The following is an 18,745-nucleotide window of genomic DNA, read 5'->3' on the forward strand; positions in this document are numbered from 1 at the left end:
GAAATTGAATTAGTGAGAGAGAGAGAGAGAGCAATAGAACAGCGTTGATTATAACAGAGATGACATTCCGAAAAGTTGGAAGTTGAGGGGAGAAATATAGTTTAAAGAAATTCTTAAGCCAAAAAAGGTGGAAAAGAACATTGTGAGGGAAAGAAACAGCTATCCCAAAATTAAAAGATGAATTTCTTTTAAAGGAAGCTAAGTGGCAGTTACATAAAAGTGATATATAATTTCTCCCAAAGCAACAGACAGTTCCTTTTGATACGTTATGTAGCAAACAGTATTCTAGTTTAACACTGTGAACCGAAACTAATAAACTTTTTGTGTTCAAAGATAAGGAAGAAGAGATAAGGGACAAAGAAAATACAAAAAGAACATGTTTATTTACAAAACAATTAAGAGTGGAAGAAACTATCCCTTATAAGGCATAGTTTCTTCCACTCTAAACATGGTCATAGAAATCTAATTAACTCATACCTGTTTTTCTTTGAAAGAAAAAAATGATACCCCGCCTCCCAATTGTTGAATTCCATTGCCAGCCTGGTTGGCTGAGTGATTAGCACATCTGCTCTCCAGCCAAAAGGCTGTGGGCTCGAATCCTGCTGTGGGCATGGATGATTGTGATTGTCTGTGAAAATACTAATGATGGTGGTGGGCAGGTAGATGCCATTGGTGTAGATCAGGGGTGGGGAACCCCTCGCCCGCGAGTCTATTTCAATTCGCCCTTTTGCTGATGTACTCGTATGTACATGTAAATAAAATTTTATAATAACTTAAGTTTATTATAATTAAATTTATTTAAATTTAAATAATTAAATATACAAAATCAAAAATAACTATATTACATGAAATACGATCATCATACGTCTGGCAACCATCAAATCGAGACCAGCCATTAAAATAAAAAGAAATCAGGAGCATTTCTCGCGGACAAAGTTCAGACTTTCTCTAATTAGTTGCTTCCCAATTACCGCCACAACAATTTCCCACTTGTCAAAACATATTGACTTTTGACTTTGTTTTTCTCATGCAGTACTGCGAATGCCTTGTAATTAACCAGTTGACAACTTTATTCAATTTATTTTTTTAAATGGCAAGTTGTAGTGAAAAGCGTAAAAGAAGTGGTGAATGTGCTCTGTTTTGTGAAAAATGGACAGAACTATACTTCTTTATTGAAATTAATGACAAGTGCATTTGTCTTATTTGTAATGAACATGTTGCAGTTTACAAAAAATATAATTTTGAACGACATTATTTGAGTAAGCATAAGAAATATGAAAATTTAAAAGGATCAGAACGTTTAGACAAGATAGTGACTTTGAAAGAAAATATAATCAAAAACCAATCTCTTTTTAAAAAGCTTATTCAGGAAAGACCATCTGTAACTCAAGCTAGTTATGCATTGTGTGAACAAATTGCTAAAAAACTTAAAACCCATAATGAAGGTGAGTTTGTGAAAGATTGCATCCTTACTGCCATCGAGATTTTATGTCCAGAAAAACTGAGTTTGTTTAAAACTATTAGCCTATCAAGAAGAACTGTTTCTGACTATATTAAAGATATCGCTGATGACATCCAAACTTCTTTGAAAGTAGATTCAACAGAATTTGTGTTTTACTCATTAGCCATCGATGAGACTACTGATCTGTCAAATACTGCACAAATGGCTATATTTATATGGGGAATAACTACAGATTTCAATATACAAGAAGAATTTCTTGCTTTAAAATCAGTGAAGGGGACAATTAAAGGTGAAGATTTATTTGAAATGGTCAATTCAGCATTAAAGGATTTCGATTTACCATATGGAAAACTGAGTGGTCTCGCTACAGATGGTGCTCCATCCATGGTAGGTCGTGAAAAAGGGCTCGTGGCTCTGATTAAGAATGAATTTAAGAAACGTCAATTGAACCCAAATACTTTAATTGTGTGCCACTGCTTCATTCATATGGAAAATCTATGTGCAAAGTCACTCAAGATGAACAGCGTCATGAATGTAGTAACAAAGGCCATTAATTTGATAAAAAGTAAAGGGTTGAACAACAGGGAATTCAAAGAATTTTTGCAAGATCTTGAAGCCGAATATGGGGACTTATTGTATCATTGTGAAGTTAGGTGGCTAAGTAGAGCTCAAATCAAGCAATTTTATGAACTTAAAGACAAAGTGAAAATTTTCTTGGACATTAAAGAATTGTCCATTAAAGAATTGGAGGATGAAAAGTTTCAAAGTGATTAAGCATTTTTAGTAGACATAACTAGTCATTTGAATAATCTAAATTTGAAATTACAAGGCCCCAATCAGCTAATGACCTCTTTGCTCACTCATATCAAGAGCTTTGAATTGATGCTTCAATTATCCAACTGAAAAAAAAAATTGCTTTACACATTTTCCAAAATTAAGAGAACACAATCCAAACTCAACAAGTGAGTATGTGATGAGTGTCGAAGTGTTTTGAATCAATTTCAAAGGAGATTTGAAGATATAAAAAATCAAAGAATTGAGTTAAAAATATTTGAAACACCTTTTGATATACACCCTGAGGAAGCTTCCGATTCCTTGCAATTAGAGTTGATTGATTTGCAGTGTGATAACACTTTCTTTGAGATCAAAATATAGTAATCTGCCTATGTTGGACTTTTACAAATCTATTGATTCTGAGAAATTCCCTTCTTTAAAAAATAACGCCTTGAAAATAGCTTGTCAGTTTTCTACTACTTATCAACGCGAGCAATTTTTTTCAAAATTAAGTCTGGCAAAAAATCGCCTTCGTACAAGACTCACTGACGAAAATCTCACCAATGAACTATGAATAGCCGTCTCATCAAGCGCAGCTAATATTTCTAAGCTTTCACAAAAAAAGCAGTTTCAGCCTTTTCACTAAAAAAGATTAAGATTAAAGGTAAGCTTCATTAACTTTGATGAAATATTTATTATGCTATTATTGCTTTAATAAAGTTCTCAGCTAAAATAAAATAAATATCATTTTTTAAATAAATTAAATATAGCCTTTGCTTGATTGTTATAATTATTTGTCTACACAATTGTAATTAAAAGATACCATATCAGATGAGAATGTTGCACATTTACTTATTGAGATATATATTTGCACACTACATACACTATATATAAGAGTTAAAATTTGCCAGTCACCCACGGAAGTTTTTAAATTAGCAATTTTCGCCCTTGATACTAAAAAGGTTCCCCACCCCTGGTGTAGATGATGTGCTGGAAAGCTGGAGAGTATGCCCTCCCTTGATGAGTCTTTGGAGGTGTCAAGTTATAATAATAAAGTGATTAGTGATGCTGTATTGTTGTTTGGAGAACCTTTCCTTTGTGTGAGAACCATTACAAAAAAGGAAATATCAATAAATAATATGTATACAAAGAAAAGTAAAAACAACATTGATTTTTTGGAAATATAATTTCTTGCATTAATTTATATTACTAGAATGGCCCTTTATATATACTATGCATATTCTTCTGTTTTCTTAAAGTTAAAAGATTTTGTTTAAAAATATAAAAAAATCTATTTTGTCCGATCTGCAGCTGCTTGTCAGCTGGCACAATCTGCTCACCACAAGCAAGTGGGTGAGCATATTTGTCCAAGTCCTGTATAGTGAGGACAGATTGTTGGTGTTAAATATTCATCCAGCTGTCATCCATCCATCCATGTTCCAAGGGCCTTCCTACAGGTATTTTCTTGTCAGTTTTATTTGTAAGTACTTGTTTGATTAATTAGTCATCTGCTCTCCAAACATGATCAAACAAATCAATTCTCTTACTACTTATGATAGAATGTTGGGTTTTGTCTTTGAAACAGGTTTCGTAGTTCCTTATGATGTCTTTATTCAAACAGTCCAGTATTTTGATTGTGAGATGGTCCAGATTTTACTCAGTACTTATCTTTCAAATGTAATAAGTTTTCTATTATCTCCCTTTGTTGTTGACCATGTTTCACAACCATACGTGTGATAATATTCTAGATTTCAAGAGTTGTAAAAATACAAAATATCGTGGCCTAAAATAGAAAAGAATAGAAATCAGAGTTATGAGGAAAATTAGGAAGGAACTTGATATTATTAATATTCATTAACATGTACAGACAGAGAGCTAATCTAACAAGATAGTCATTTAAATAGAATGTGAAATGAACAATTGGCAAAACAAGTGTCTGAAGCAAAAAAAAATGGCATGAAAAAGACCCAGAGGATAAGATATATTGATGTAGTCAAGATTGGATTCAAAGCATGTAAGTGTACTTGCCACTGGCTGCTTTTTTTCATGTCAAGTTTCTGATTGTTTTGTTCTTGCCTTAGGTATTGATATAAACTGGATCGCAGTCTTCTGTATATGTTCTGTCTCCTCATGTCCAGACAGTTCATCGTGGGGAAAATTCATTGTGGATATATATGTGAAAAAAAAATTTTTTATTTAAAGAAAACAATTTGTAACAGATGGAGACTGTATTTATTTTAAGATTTTGATTTTTATGAATTTATAAAATAATTGTTTGACAAAAAATAATTATCTTGAATCAAGTTCTGGGAGAATAAAATGTATTGGTGACTAAGATAATTAGCAAAAAAAAAAAAAAAATGATAGTGGCATTGTTCTCCAGAGTGATGCAATCTTAAGTAAAGAAATATGAAAGGATCTCTTATTTGCACTGGCATTAAAAACTATAATTATATGATAAGACTAGTAGCAAAAATAAATGTAACTTGTAGGTAATATAATTTAGATTCCAGTTACCGAGCAAACGGCAAGCAACTGTGTTTCTGGCAATAGGTAACAGAACGTAGCTACGTACGTGAAGTGTTCTTGTCAGCGTGAAGGATTATCGCACCTTCTAATGGATATGACAGTCAAATGCACTTGGTGTCCATGTTTTTTCAACAGGTGGTCTGACTCTTATCCAGGATTTGCTGGACTTATATATACATCCTGGCCGGTTGGGAGGTTAACCCTGAGGAGGTCACAGTCGAAAAAATTGCAGCTTAAGTCGCATGTATCCATGAGATATACACATTACTAGTATGTGCTGAAATGTGATAAAACTTAAAAAAACACTACAAATAGTACCTGAGGCAAATAAGGCCCACCTTATTTAAAATTTGAATAAGTTAGACAATTGTTTAGATTAATTGAAACAACAGTGTTCATATTAAAGTTTGTATTATCACTAATTAAAAAAACACAAATAAGAACAATTCTTGCAGTAATTTATATTTTAACCAAGTCTTTCAAAAACTTGAGTGGGCCTTATTAAACCATAGTAGTTTAATAAAGCCCTTGAACAAAATTAAATTTAAAAAAGAATATAACAATTATTTTTAATCATAATTATTAGCTTAAGAACAGTCATAAGGGCATACAAATACGCCACATTCTTCTTTGGTGGGACCAACACGCCCTTCATGGTACCATTTAAGACACTGTGCATTGACTCATATCAGCAACCTTTTCTTCTCTGCATCTATGGCAATACCACCCCTCTTTTGACACTCATTGTTCCTTTATTTTATTTTTATTTTTTGGTTCTTCCTGTTTTTTTAGTGGCAGCCTTCTCTTTCTTACTATCCTTTTCTTTGAAAAGATCTTTGGTCACTCTCTGGCCCTTATAATTTAAAAGCTTTTCTTCATGGTGTTGCCTTTACAACTGCATAATTTGGCGTTGGCATTAACTCCTGAAATGATGACTTCAAAGAGTTCTTTGTTTTTAGATTTGCAAATGGAATCTCATCATCAGAGTTATCTGAATCACAAGATGGAGGATTAGGACATGTTCTTACAGCTCAAGCAGGATTCAAAAATTGAGCTTTACGTTTAGAAATTGTTGGGTTTCTCTTTAAAAATAACTTCAACCAATCTTTTCCTGAGAGGCCACTTTCTTTATTGAAGTTATTCCTAATTTCATTTTGTTCGCAAAATATAAAAGTTTGCCTGCGAATAGATTTTGAAGTTAAAGAGACGCCAATTGAAACAAACTTTACTATTCTTTCTACCAAGTTCTTCTCTTGTTTTTTTGTTAGCACAGTATTTCTTCCTAATCTTTCGTCATCTTCTCTGTCTTTAAATGGTTCCTCAATGTTCTTCTAGATAATCCATAGCGTTCTGATGTTGCACGTTATGATAGTTTTCCTCTTTGCACAGCTTTCATAGCTGCTTCTAGTCTTTCATCAGTCCAAAGACCCCGTTTCTTCTTAATTTCTGACATTTTCAGAGGCCTTTAGCAATAAAATAAATAACTATTATGAGCAGTCACCAAAAAATAAAATCATAAATTATAGCAGTTTAATAAGGCCCATCAACAAATTTACTGGGCCTTATTAACCTGCCGTGAACTAGATTAGATAACTATTTTCAAGTAAAATATGAATTCAAATCAATTAAAACATTTTTTATCATAAAACTGAATGTTGAAAGAACAATTTAAATATAAAAACAATGCGAAAAGAACAATATTTTTAATTAAAACTTATGAATTATTACGGCATAATATTATTAAACGGGAAGACACAACCACCTCCCACAAAGGTCTAGGTCAAAATGACACAATACAGTTGCTAGATAATATGCCGCCAGTGATTTGCCATTGTATTGCGTCCTCTGTGTGTGGGTGTGTAAGAAACCAAACCGGCGCAATTTTACCATAAATATGATTTTTTTTTAAATAGGCCTTATTTACCTCAGGTACCTTATAATACATGATGGTTTATTTATTTTCAGTTATAGTCTAGAAATTATTGAAAAAAAGAAACAAATTACAAAAAACTAAACTAATACTGTACTGACATCGGAGTTCGCAGTATCTCTGAGATACAATTTACTATCACACACCTCTACATAATACGTGTTAAACCAAACTGACTTCAACTTTCTAGCAAATAATGCTTTCAGTGAATTTTTTCTGTGGTGATTTTTCCTGTAATAAATTTTCCTTTGGATGAATTTTCCCCTGTGATGTATAATTAAATTTTAAAAAATTATAATCAATTAACAGCAATCACTTCCTAAAACGTAGAGATAAGGCATGCAGTCTGTCTGATTAAGATTAGGACGTGGTGTGGGGCTTCACATGATTCAAAAAATAGACTATTGAATTTGATCCTAGTGTAGTGTAGCATCTTGGTTTGGTTCTTCCAGTCATATCTAGTGTTGATGGCATAAGAAGCAAACTCTGAACCTTCAGATTCCAGAAATCTTTTATAATCATGATTCGCTTGGACTCTGATCATAGCAGAATGGCCAGTCTGTCCAAAGAATACAAAGATAGAGGTATTTCATAAACACCAGGCAAGGATAGAGTAATTATGTATCTTTGATAGGTGGTAAGAAAGATGACAACTTCTGGGCTGGTTTGAAGGTGGTGTACAGATTATTATCTGCAGAAAGTCTTTGCTGTTTGTTCAGATGTTGCTTTAAGGTAGGGTATGCAGATCCTTTTTAACATCAGATTGCAATCTGGGAGAGGGATGATAATTATCAATTATTTCTGTATCAAGGTTTCACTCTATCCATTAAGTTAATAGAGTAAGTTTTATTTTCTTTTTTACTCATTTTTTTATTTGGTCTCACCCACAACTGGTTTAGTTGTAAACTTGTAGTACATTTACACTGTGGGTAGACTAAGGATTTAATTTTAATAGAAGAGACTTAGAAAAACAAATTGTATGTGTTTCGTGCACAAGATTTTTGATAATAATACCTATCTTTTGTGAAGGATGATGATGTGTTGATATATCTCCCTATAAAGGATGGCTTCCTATAAACAGAAAATTCAATATTACCAGCCAAGGTACAATGTATTAAAGTATCCAAAAATTTGCATTCAATAGTAAATTTAATGCAAGTGTATAAGGAGTTAATTTTATCCAGTAGTTGAAGTAGTTTTGTTTCGGAGTGATACCAGATGCAAAGATATCATCCACAAGATGTAGTCTAATACAAGGTCAAGGAGATATGGTGTTAGAAATCCCCATACATTGTATAGCTTACCCATATTTTTGCAGTTTTATAGAAGCATATGCATACTTATTTACCAAGAATTTTCTGTATAATTTCTTATTTTATGATCTGTTTCTTTAACTTGTATCTAATACAGAGTTCTTATTTATCTCTCATTGTGGACATTTTCAGATTTTTCCTGTTCTGTTTAGGACTTTTTTCTCATATAGTATCAATTGACTTGAAAAATATCATGTACCTCTAAAATAGTCTAATGCATAAAACTTTCAATTGATGAAACCAGCTAATATTAATTTACTATCAATTCCCATCCTTTTTTGGGTGGTATTCATATTTAAAAAATAAACATACTATTCGTATGTATATCTGTATAAATCTGCAGCACATGCTTCTTGATGAAGATGGTTTTTATCTTTGTAAGCTCACATTCACCTTCATAACTTGTAGAGATTCAATACATAAACACAGACTATTTGGAAATTTATTTTAATTATCATCGATCTGCTTATTAATGAACAAGACTTAAGAAAAATTTGAGAATTCAGTTGCTATGATATTAAATTAATGCTTGGTTATTTCTTTGATTCACATCATTTCATTGAAGCATACTCCATAACTAATCATGTATGTGTTTGTACATTTTCAAAAGGATGAAGAAGGTGTATACACTTCCATTCAGCAGTTAAGAGACCGTTCTAGAGAGCTAAATCAACAAATTGAAGAATCTGTAAGGCTTGGAGATGAAACAAGTGCACAACAATATCGAGCCCAGTTGTGTGCTACTGAAGAGCAGCTGTTATCCAAAAATGAGGAAAGGTTAGTTACACATAAAATATTTTTAATAAATTGAACTTCAATCTTGTTTAGTAGTTTGCTATAATGATGGTCCTTTAGAACAACAATTATATCGAAACTTTCCTTGGGACTTTTCAGTAATTTTATAGTGGAGGGAAGTTGTTATAACGGTGTTTGCCATAATGAGGGTTGATTGTATATGGAATTGGAATGCCATGATTACATAGTTTCATTTTCATGTGATCATTTTATTTACTACAATCTTTTGTTTGATGTATGACTGTTTAAAAAAAAAAAAACTGCATTTTCCTTTTCAACTTTTTGTTTTGAAAAAGACAGTTTTTTTTTTTTATCATCAATTTCCTGATACGTACCCCCAGTGATGTACAGGTTACTATGATAGCACTATATGATTAAGTTTACATTATTATTAATCTCTTATCAACAATTTTCCTCCAAATTATCTGTTATTTGTAAGGACTCCAATATTGTCCAATATTCTAATGTCATTTCTAACATTTCATTCTCCTAAGATAGTTCTGACTGAATCAATCCACCTAGACCTAGGTCTGTTTCCTGCCATCAAACACCTGTTTTGCTAACCTTTTCTCACCCTTTCTATTTAAATGAATACACATCGTTGAATACTAATATTGTCAAGTTCCTTTCTAATATCTTCATTTTTAATATGATTCTGCCATTGATGCCATCAGTGCATTCCCCTAATTTTTCTCATAACCCTCATATGGTTAGAAATAAAGCACTTTGATCAAGTGCTTTATTTCTAACCCAACTCTCAGATGTATAACTTAAAACTGGTTTGAACATTGTCTTGTATACTCCTAACTTGGTGTATTGGATAATTTCTCTCTTATCCCATATAAATTTATTCAACTGGCTACCCACATACTAGTTTTGCTTATTCTGTTGTCTCTTTTCAGATTTAACCTGCCATCTTCACTAAAAACTGTGCCTAAATAGCTAAAATATTTTACTTGTTCTATAGTATCTCCATTCATGACACAGTTTATATTTTCTATGTTCCTACCTATTTTCATACCAAATTTGTTACAACTGTTATTTCATTTAGTTAGGGAATCCTGGAGACTTGCACTAAATCTGTTTAGGAGTACATCATCATCTGCATAAAGCAAAGCGCTAAGTTTGACATCTCCAATTCTAATATCAGGCCTAATGCCACTTTCTTTCATAATGTGATACATATAAATGATGAATAAGAGTGGAGATAATGTGCATCCTTGTCTTACCCCTGATTTTACATCAAACCATCTTCCTGCATTTCCTTCAATTCTAACTGCTGACTGACAACTTAAATATAGACTATGTATTGCTCTCTGTAATGTTCCATTCACCTTATTTAATTGTAGTGTTTTGAAAAGCTTTTCTATGGGCACCTTGTCATATGTCTTTTCCAGATCTACAAAACTGAGGTACAGGTCCTTGTCGTATTCCCACAATTTCTCAACTATTTGGCCTAAACCCAGCTTGTTCTTCTCCAAGTTTCTCTTCCACAATCTTTCTCAACCTCTTTTCAAGTATGCTTGCATAAATCTTACCTGGAACACTTAGAGAAATTCCTCTGTAATTCTCACATTCAGCTTTATTCCCTTTTTTTATGGATGGGTACTATGAGAGCTACTCCAATCATTTGGAATTTGACCTTCTGTCCAAGCCTTCTGAAATATGCAGTGTAGCCACTGCAAAACTTTTATACCTCCATACTTAAGCATTTCTGGTTGAATATCATCTACTCCATCTGCATCCCCACACTTCAAGTTTTTGATGGCCTTTTCTACCTCAAGTATTGCTATGTACTTGTCTTTGGATTCCTCTTGAAAATTTTCTAGTCTGGTTCTGTCACTGTTTGGTTCATTTAACATCTTTCAAAGTAATTACCCCAGACATCTAGGATATCCTTATCTTCAGTTTTCATATCACCTTTATCATCTTTGATTCCTTGTACAGTACTCTTTCCTCCATTTCTAAACTTCTTCAATAGCCTCCAGAACATTTTGTCACCTTCCTGATATTTATTTTCTATATTCTTACCAGTCTTCCCATGACTTTTGTTTAGCTCCTTTTTATATATAGCTTAGCTCGCTTACATTTTTCTCTGTATTCTTTTAGAGGAACTGTTGGTATGCTTTCTTCTTTTCCAGGACTTCTTCTTTAACTTCTTGTGTCCCCCATGGTGTTCTTATTTTTCTATCCTTGTAGACAACTTCACCCATACCTCCTTAGCTGAATCAGTCAATGTCTTCTTCAGAATTTACTTCTCTACACAAATGGTTCAAAATCAGAAAATCCAGTGGAATACTGCTCAAATCCTATGGAATGTAAAAACCTCACTGCTAAGCTGTGTGCAGTAGCACTTGTCTTAAACTACATAAAACTGAATTGCTACCAAAGATGCATTACATATACAGATTCACAAAGTTCTCTACAGGCAATACAATGTCTAGCACTGCAGAAACATCCAGCACTCTCTCAATTCCAACATGCCATCTCTCAGTTATAGAAGCTACACATGGATGTATGCCTTTGTTGAATTCCAAGCCACATTGAGATTAAGGGAAATGAGGCTGCAGATACTGCAGCTCGGTCACCTCGTTTCTTGTACTTCCACTATCTGCCTGTCCCATACACAGATTACCAGCAAATCATCAGTTGATAATGCTAGCAAAACATCAGCTGTAAATAATTAATTTTAGCTAGTAAATTATTTTTTTACATTCCAGTGTTTACATAGTTTTCTGCTCCAGAAACTTCAACATGAATAATTATCCCATTTTGATCTTTAAGGATTTATTAACTGCATTAAGCTTCCTAGATCTTGGTCCTCCTCTGGTTCTCATTTCCTGTCTCTCATGTATCAAATGCGTATTTTGCTAACCTTTCATCACTCATTCTGCTTAAGTGACCAGTACCATATTGGATTAACTCTGCTCACACATGCTTGTATGCTCATGATGTCAATTATTTTCTATATCATTCTTGACATGATTTTGCTATTAATGCCATTTGTTCATTTCTCCAATTTTCTTAGAATTCTCGTATCTGTGGTTTCTGGTTTTCAGTCAACTGTTTCATGTCTAACCCAACTCTCAGATCCATAAGTTAAAATGTCGTATGTATGACTTAATGTTCTGCTTAAATTCCAACTCATTCTATTTAAATTTATTCATCTAGCTCTCTGCTATACCAGCTGTGCTTATTCTGTAATCTATTATTTAATTTAAACTTTCTCACTTAAAGGGAATCTTCATTAATTCCATTTAAGGATGCATTCTCCATTGAGGATGCATTTTCCGTGTTCCTACCCATTTTCATAGCTCTGAGTTATGGTACTACATAATTTTGAATGCCTGTAGTTAAGCATTTTGAGATTAGTATATTTAGAGAATTTGCTTTGTTTATTTGGGACAGCTAGAAAAATTTAGTACTGATGATCTACAATGTAGACAAAGCATGGCTATTTTTTTTGTGTCAACATTGGGCAGTTCTCTGGGTTATAAACACACTATACTGTTTGGTTTAATGAAAACAGTGGATCACGTAACAGTGTTATGATGTTCAAATACGTCAGGAACTGATAAACAAAAGCTGTTAATTATTGGAAAAAGAACCAGGTTTCCATGCTTTGAAAGGATTAGAATAGGGAGTTCACCATGTAAACCAAAATGCATCGATGACATCTGCATTTTTTAAGAAATGGCTTATGAGTTGAGACATTGAATTACAATGGAAATTGAGAAAAATTTTACTGGTTCTTGACAATTGCTAAGTAAGTCAGTGCAAAAGTTAATCTGTTACAAACAATACCATTTATGGCCATTTATAGCTAGTGAGGAATGAGCAACAAGACAATCTAAAACTATTTTGCTCATGGTTTTAAGCATACAGCCAATAGGGAAAATGACATCCCATCAATGTGAGCCACATCAGAAACTATGAAGAGTTTGCATCCATTAATGATAGTCTTCAATTCTCTAATGAAAATTAAGATTTTGAGGAGGAAATTGCACAAAGCATCAGATGACATGAGGATGACACTCTCTGCTTGAATGCGTAAATACCCTGAACGCTAGAAAATATTGCTGGAATGCAACTTTGTTTCATGCATGGAGGCAGTGCTGTGTCTGCACTAAATGATAGCTTATGCTTGATCATTTCCTAGAACACCATTAACTGCTAAGAATATATGTAAATGAAATTATTTTTATGGCAAATATTTTACTTCAATTAAGGCTAGCTAATTGTTTAAGTTCATCTGTAAGTCAATTTTGCTACTCAGAAATGAGAAACTTGTCTGAACTTACATTTTTTCTAGTTTATTTGGGGCAGCTGCTTAATTGAGCCAAATTATGCTGTTCCAGATAGTCTAATGAACCTGAATCCACTGTATTGTTTTCATCATGCCCAAAACTAAATGATTACTACTTCTTTTATTTTGGACCAGTCTGAAAATATCACTATCAATAATAACTTTTTGGGAAGTTTATCATATCTCTTCTATTTTCTTGCAATGTGAATTCAAGTACATCTTTCTGTTAGAAGATTGTGTTAGTAATGATTAGCACATAAGCAAAAAATTCACTGTGCATACTTATTATTTTTGCTCTTTTCACCAAATTTTTCTAAGATATTTCTGTTATACGTCTTATACGTTTCTGGAATTCTTTCAAAAGCTTCCACACAAGTCTTATTATCTAGTTTTCCATTCTGAAATTTTTCCACATTACTCTTCTTGAAATTGCCCACCATTCAAGAAGTGCACTACTCCTTCCTTTCCCTGATCACTGTTACCTGAATATATCATCTTGTAGTTATTATTTAGAAGTATCTCACCTGTTTTAGCTTTGTCTCAGCAGCACCAGTTATATCAACATGGTATTTCTGTAATTCTTTTGTTACATTTTTTCCACTACTATCAAAAATTGTGTTGCAGATGAATATAGAATTTTTTTTAACCATGTTGTTTTTTCAGGCATAGCTACCTGACACATTTATGATAAAGTACTCTGACATAATGTTGAATTTCAGGAAATGAAAATCAAGTTTCAGTAGAATAAGAGTGCAACAGTCAACAGTAGAACGTGAGTGCTTCTTATTCATGGAAGCCAGGATAAGAACAGCATACCTGAATGTGCTGTACAATTGTATTATTATTATAATACAAGCATCTCCATGAAGTCAGAAGGAAGGCTCATCATGGGAGATCCATTGTTCTCACGCTAGGTATTATTCACCTATCATACCGTTCCTTAAACTCATTCAGTGATGAAGCACTCACAACCACATCTGGCAACCCTTTCCACCCACCAATTAAAAACTCTAGTCCTAACACCCTTGCTAACCACACTCTTACACAACTTCCACTGGTAACCCCCATGTTCTCTTCCTTCTTCCCATGTACTGAAAAAAAGTCTTCAGTGTCAATCCTATAAAACCCCTTTAATAACTTAAATGCTTCTTTCATGTTTCCTTTTTTTTTCTGCCTATCAGCTAATTTTCAAAGCCCACATACCACCAATCTATTCTCACAGGGAGCATTCCATAAACCTGCCACAATCTTTAACTTGCCTCTGGATCTTCTCCACCACAGATCCAGAACTGTTTGCAGTAGTCTAGATGGGGCCTTATTAATTATACTGGGGAACAATAACCTCTCTATCCCTGCTTGTTGGTGTATTCACAACAACCACATAATCTAATGTGCTGTTTTGATTACTTTTGCAATATGCTCTCTAAACTTCAACTTCCTGTTCACAATTACACCCACGTCCATGGCCTCATACACTTGGTTACATTAAACTGGCTGCCATCTACCTTTGCCTGCACTGCTAGTTGATTTAAGTCTTTCTGCAGGATCTCTGCATCACCTTCATTTACCATTGCTCTTTCCAGTTTAGCATCATCAGCAAACAACTGAATATTTTCTGTCAAATCATTTTCTATATTGTTGATATAAAAATTAAACAGCAGAGGACTAAGTATTGAGCCCTGTGGTACACCATTGATTGCTTTCCTTCTCCTGGACTCAACTCCTCAATAAACCACTCTTTGATATCCGTTCATCAACTACCTTCTAATCCAAATCACCAGATTCATATCCATCTTCCTTTGCTTTAATTTATACAGTAGAGTTCTATGTGGAAGCTTGTCAAATACTTTTGCAAAGTTTAGCAATATCACTGAGTAGCCATTTCCCTTATCCAGCTCCATTGCCACTTTATTATAAAAAGTAAGCAAATTACTAAGGCAATACCCTCACAAAACCATGTTGTCCCTTATGTGTATTTTTTATTCACCTCGATAAAGAGATTTTTAAGTGTTTATTAATTACACTTCAATTTCGATTCATGTAATGACTTAACTATTTCTTTTAGAATCTGGAAAATCACTAACTCAAGACCAAATAAAAAATATATACATTTAATGAAACCAAAAAACTATGTATATTGTAAATAAAATAAAAGTAATAACTATAATTCTATTTGGATCCAAGGCCTTCTAAAATAAAAATATAATTTACAGATCTTCATTATATTTCAATCTATCTGTCTGAACATTTTGTTTTCCCACAATGAATTCCTACAAACAAATGTTTTAGAGTCAGTTCTTTATTAGGCTTTATTTTCAAAATATAAAAGTTCTTAACTTCCCTGGGACTATGTAGTGTTTCCTTATTTAGCATAAATTGTCACATTCATCCTCACTGTTTCACTGGAGTATAAATATTCTTACCTCAGACAGTTTTATTATAAGACACACAAATCATAAATTCATTACTAGAGAAAAACAGTTTCCTTTACTACTTTATAAACACTGTATCAAAGTAGAACTGTTCAGAATCAAAGCCACTTCAGTTTCATATTCCTCTAATTACATCACTTGTTTTGATAAATAAATATCACCAGCATCCTTTAGACAGAAGGCGAAACTTTTCATTTAGCGTTTCTTCAAATGTTCAAATAAAACGTCTACTTAATCTCCTTTTATTTGCTATTCACTTGTTGACAGTCTCACCAATCCAGTCAAAGGATTCACCTTATTATGATTCCCTTTTCAGAATCCAATATTAATATATATTCCGTGTCAAGGTTACTTAACCCTGCACTGGTGAGGTGAGAAAATGTAACAAAAGTGGTAAGGTGGGGTCCCACAGACCCATCCAAATAATGTAGTGTATTATAAAAATCCACATCTTTTTAATATTATATTACATATTGTTTAAGTGTCCTGTAATGTTACAGAATAAAAACACAGGTCCACAAAATTAACTCATGGTTACTGACTAATTCTAATCAATTTCACTATCATTATCTCTGCTAAATGGCTCCTTGTCTGTCAAAGCATCATCTATAATTTGACGTAACCTCTGTTCTTCCTGCTTGTAACTCATCTGGTAAAAAAAAGATATTATTCTCAAAATACCCTCTAAATATTTACGAAAACGTATTTGCTTATAGTTGGTATGTAAAAAATAGGTAAAAAAACTATCATGAAAACAACTTGCGTTTCGGAAGTAAATATAGTCACACTTTTGGTAAGTGGATCTGGTGGTAAGGGGTACTTAAGCGTCAAAGCTGTATAACTGAGAGGAGACTTCCACATAGCCTTTAAAGGAATGTGGAGAACCGACCAGGGCTTCTGACCTAATGTCTAATCCTCATCTTCTCGTGGTGCACCCTGTTGGGTATCTACCTGGATACTGAACAAACGAGGATGGGCTGCCAATTTGGGATTTAGCCAACCGAATTGTATTCTTATCGGCTTAAACCAATATACAAATGATGGTATAACATGACACAATTTCAGGCCGGCTGGGGCGTCGCCCGATTAAACAAGGTCCCCGTTGTTTTCACCAGGGAACCAGGGTGACCAGCAAAAATTCAGTTACTGGAACAAATCTGAAAGCACACTCCCAACTCAATATCGCCAGAGTTAAAGATCGGTACTATCAACATAAGAAAGCCTGAATGGCAAAGAAATGGAGCTAGCTGAGGAATTAGATAAGTACCAGATTGACATAATAGAGGTGACTGAAACAAAAAAGACAAAAACTGGTGAGATCTATCTGAGCAATAAATACACGATTATATTCAGGCAATGACAATAATGGAAAAGAAGAAGTAGCCATAGTATTCAACACAAAATATGAAGCTAATCTTCTTGAATGGCAGGCAGTCTCAAGTAGAGTGATGTGGGCAAATATCAGAATGGGGAATTGGACAATGAGACTTATTTGTACTTATGGTCCCACGGAAGGTTCTATTAAGATAGAAATGGAGGAGTTTTTTGATGCTTTAGAGAGGGAAACTAATACAATGAAAAAGGAAAAGTTGGTCCTTGTTGGTGAGCTAAATGGCAGAGTGGGAAATGATTGTCAGACATACAAAAATATTTGGGGAAAATTTGGAGAAAAGAGCAAAGCTAATGATAATGGCAAATACTTTTTGGATTTCTGCTCAAGTTGTGGACTGGTTATTACTAACACCATGTTCCAACATAAAAATGTGCACAAATTCACATGGAGAGAAGAGGCAAGGAATAAGAAAAGTCTCATTGACTATGTTATTGTTGATAGTGATGATTTTCCACTGGTGCAGGACACCAGAGTGTACAGAGGATTTGAAATTGGAAGTGATCACTATTTAATCTTGAGCAGGATAAATTTGAATTTCATATTGAAAAGAATAACATGTAAGAAAGTTTTAAAGTGAATAAAAGTTGAGCAGCTCTCAGATGTGAACTGTAGAATAAAATACACAAAGATTATTCAAGAAAAAATGAAAGAGTTTGAGAACAGGAACCAAACCTTGGATTCAGTGGCAAGCGTTGAAGAAAACATTGATTGATTCTGCCAGAGAGGCATGTGGTGAGGTTGTCTGTAAGGATAAAAAAATCAGAACTCCCTGGTGGACGCAGCAAGCTAAAGAGGCAGTGAAGGAAAAGAAGAAAGCATATCAAAAGTTCCTGGCAAATAAGTCAGCTTTTACTCTTACAGAATACAGAGACAAATGCAAGAATGCTAAACACTATGTAAAACTAGCTAAACAAAAGTCATGGGAGGACTTTGGCAAGAACATAGAAAATAAATATCAAGAAGGTGGTAAGATATTCTGGAGGTTGTTGAAGAAGCTTAGAAATGGAGGAAAGAGTGCTGTAAAAGGAGTTAGGGATGATAAAGGTGACCTGAAAACGGGAGGAAAAGATATCCTTGAAGTATGGAGTAATTACTTCGAAAAATTGCTAAACAAAACAAGCAGTGATAGCACAGTGTTAAAAAAACACTCATCTGGCATACAGACAGGAATACATATCCATACTTGAAGTAGAAAAAGCTATCAAAGGCAAAATGTGGAAAGGCAGCAAGAGTAGATGATATTCGACCAGAAATGCTGAAATATGGTGGTATAAAATTCTTACAGTGGCTGCACTGTATAGTTCGGAAAGCTTGGACAGAGGGACAAATTTCTGATGATTGGAGTGGAGCTCTAATAGTACCCATATATAAAAAAGGAAATAAAACTGAATGTGAGAATTACAGAGGTATTTCCCTACTGAGTGTTCCTGGCAAGATCTATACAAGTATATTTGAGAAATGGTTAAGAAGAATTGTGGAAGAACAAGCTGTATTCAGGCCAAATAGAGGCTGTCAGGATCAGATCTTCACTTTGCGACAAATAGTTGAGAAAGCATAGGAATATAACAAAGATCTGTATTTAAGTTTTGTCGATCTGGAAAAGGCAAACGACATGCCAAGAGAGAAGCTATTCAATATGCTACAGTTATATGGTGTAAATGGGGCATTATATCAAGCAATTCTTAGTCTTTATTTGAGTTGTAAATCAGCAGTTAGAATTGAAGTACAGGAAGATGGTTTAATGTTGAATCTGGTGTGAGACAAGGATGTACATTATCCCCTCTGTTATTCATTATCTATATAAATCACAT

General features: G+C 33.7%; 1 protein-coding gene across 1 annotated transcript in view; it reads left to right on the forward strand.

The window, feature by feature from the left end:
- sl (small wing phospholipase C gamma 1) overlaps positions 1-18,745 on the forward strand; it is a 546,737-nt gene that overhangs the window by 515,550 nt on the left and 12,442 nt on the right. The window contains exon 31 of the mRNA XM_090398565.1: positions 8,619-8,785. Within this exon, the coding sequence (XP_090254691.1) occupies positions 8,619-8,785 (167 nt within the window). The remainder of the gene's footprint in view (positions 1-8,618; positions 8,786-18,745) is intronic.

Source organism: Typopeltis vanoorti, chromosome 9 (genome assembly GCF_054136105.1).
Source record: "Typopeltis vanoorti isolate ZY-2024b chromosome 9, IOZ_Tvanoo_1.0, whole genome shotgun sequence".
Classification (NCBI taxonomy): Eukaryota; Metazoa; Arthropoda; class Arachnida; order Uropygi; family Thelyphonidae; genus Typopeltis; species Typopeltis vanoorti.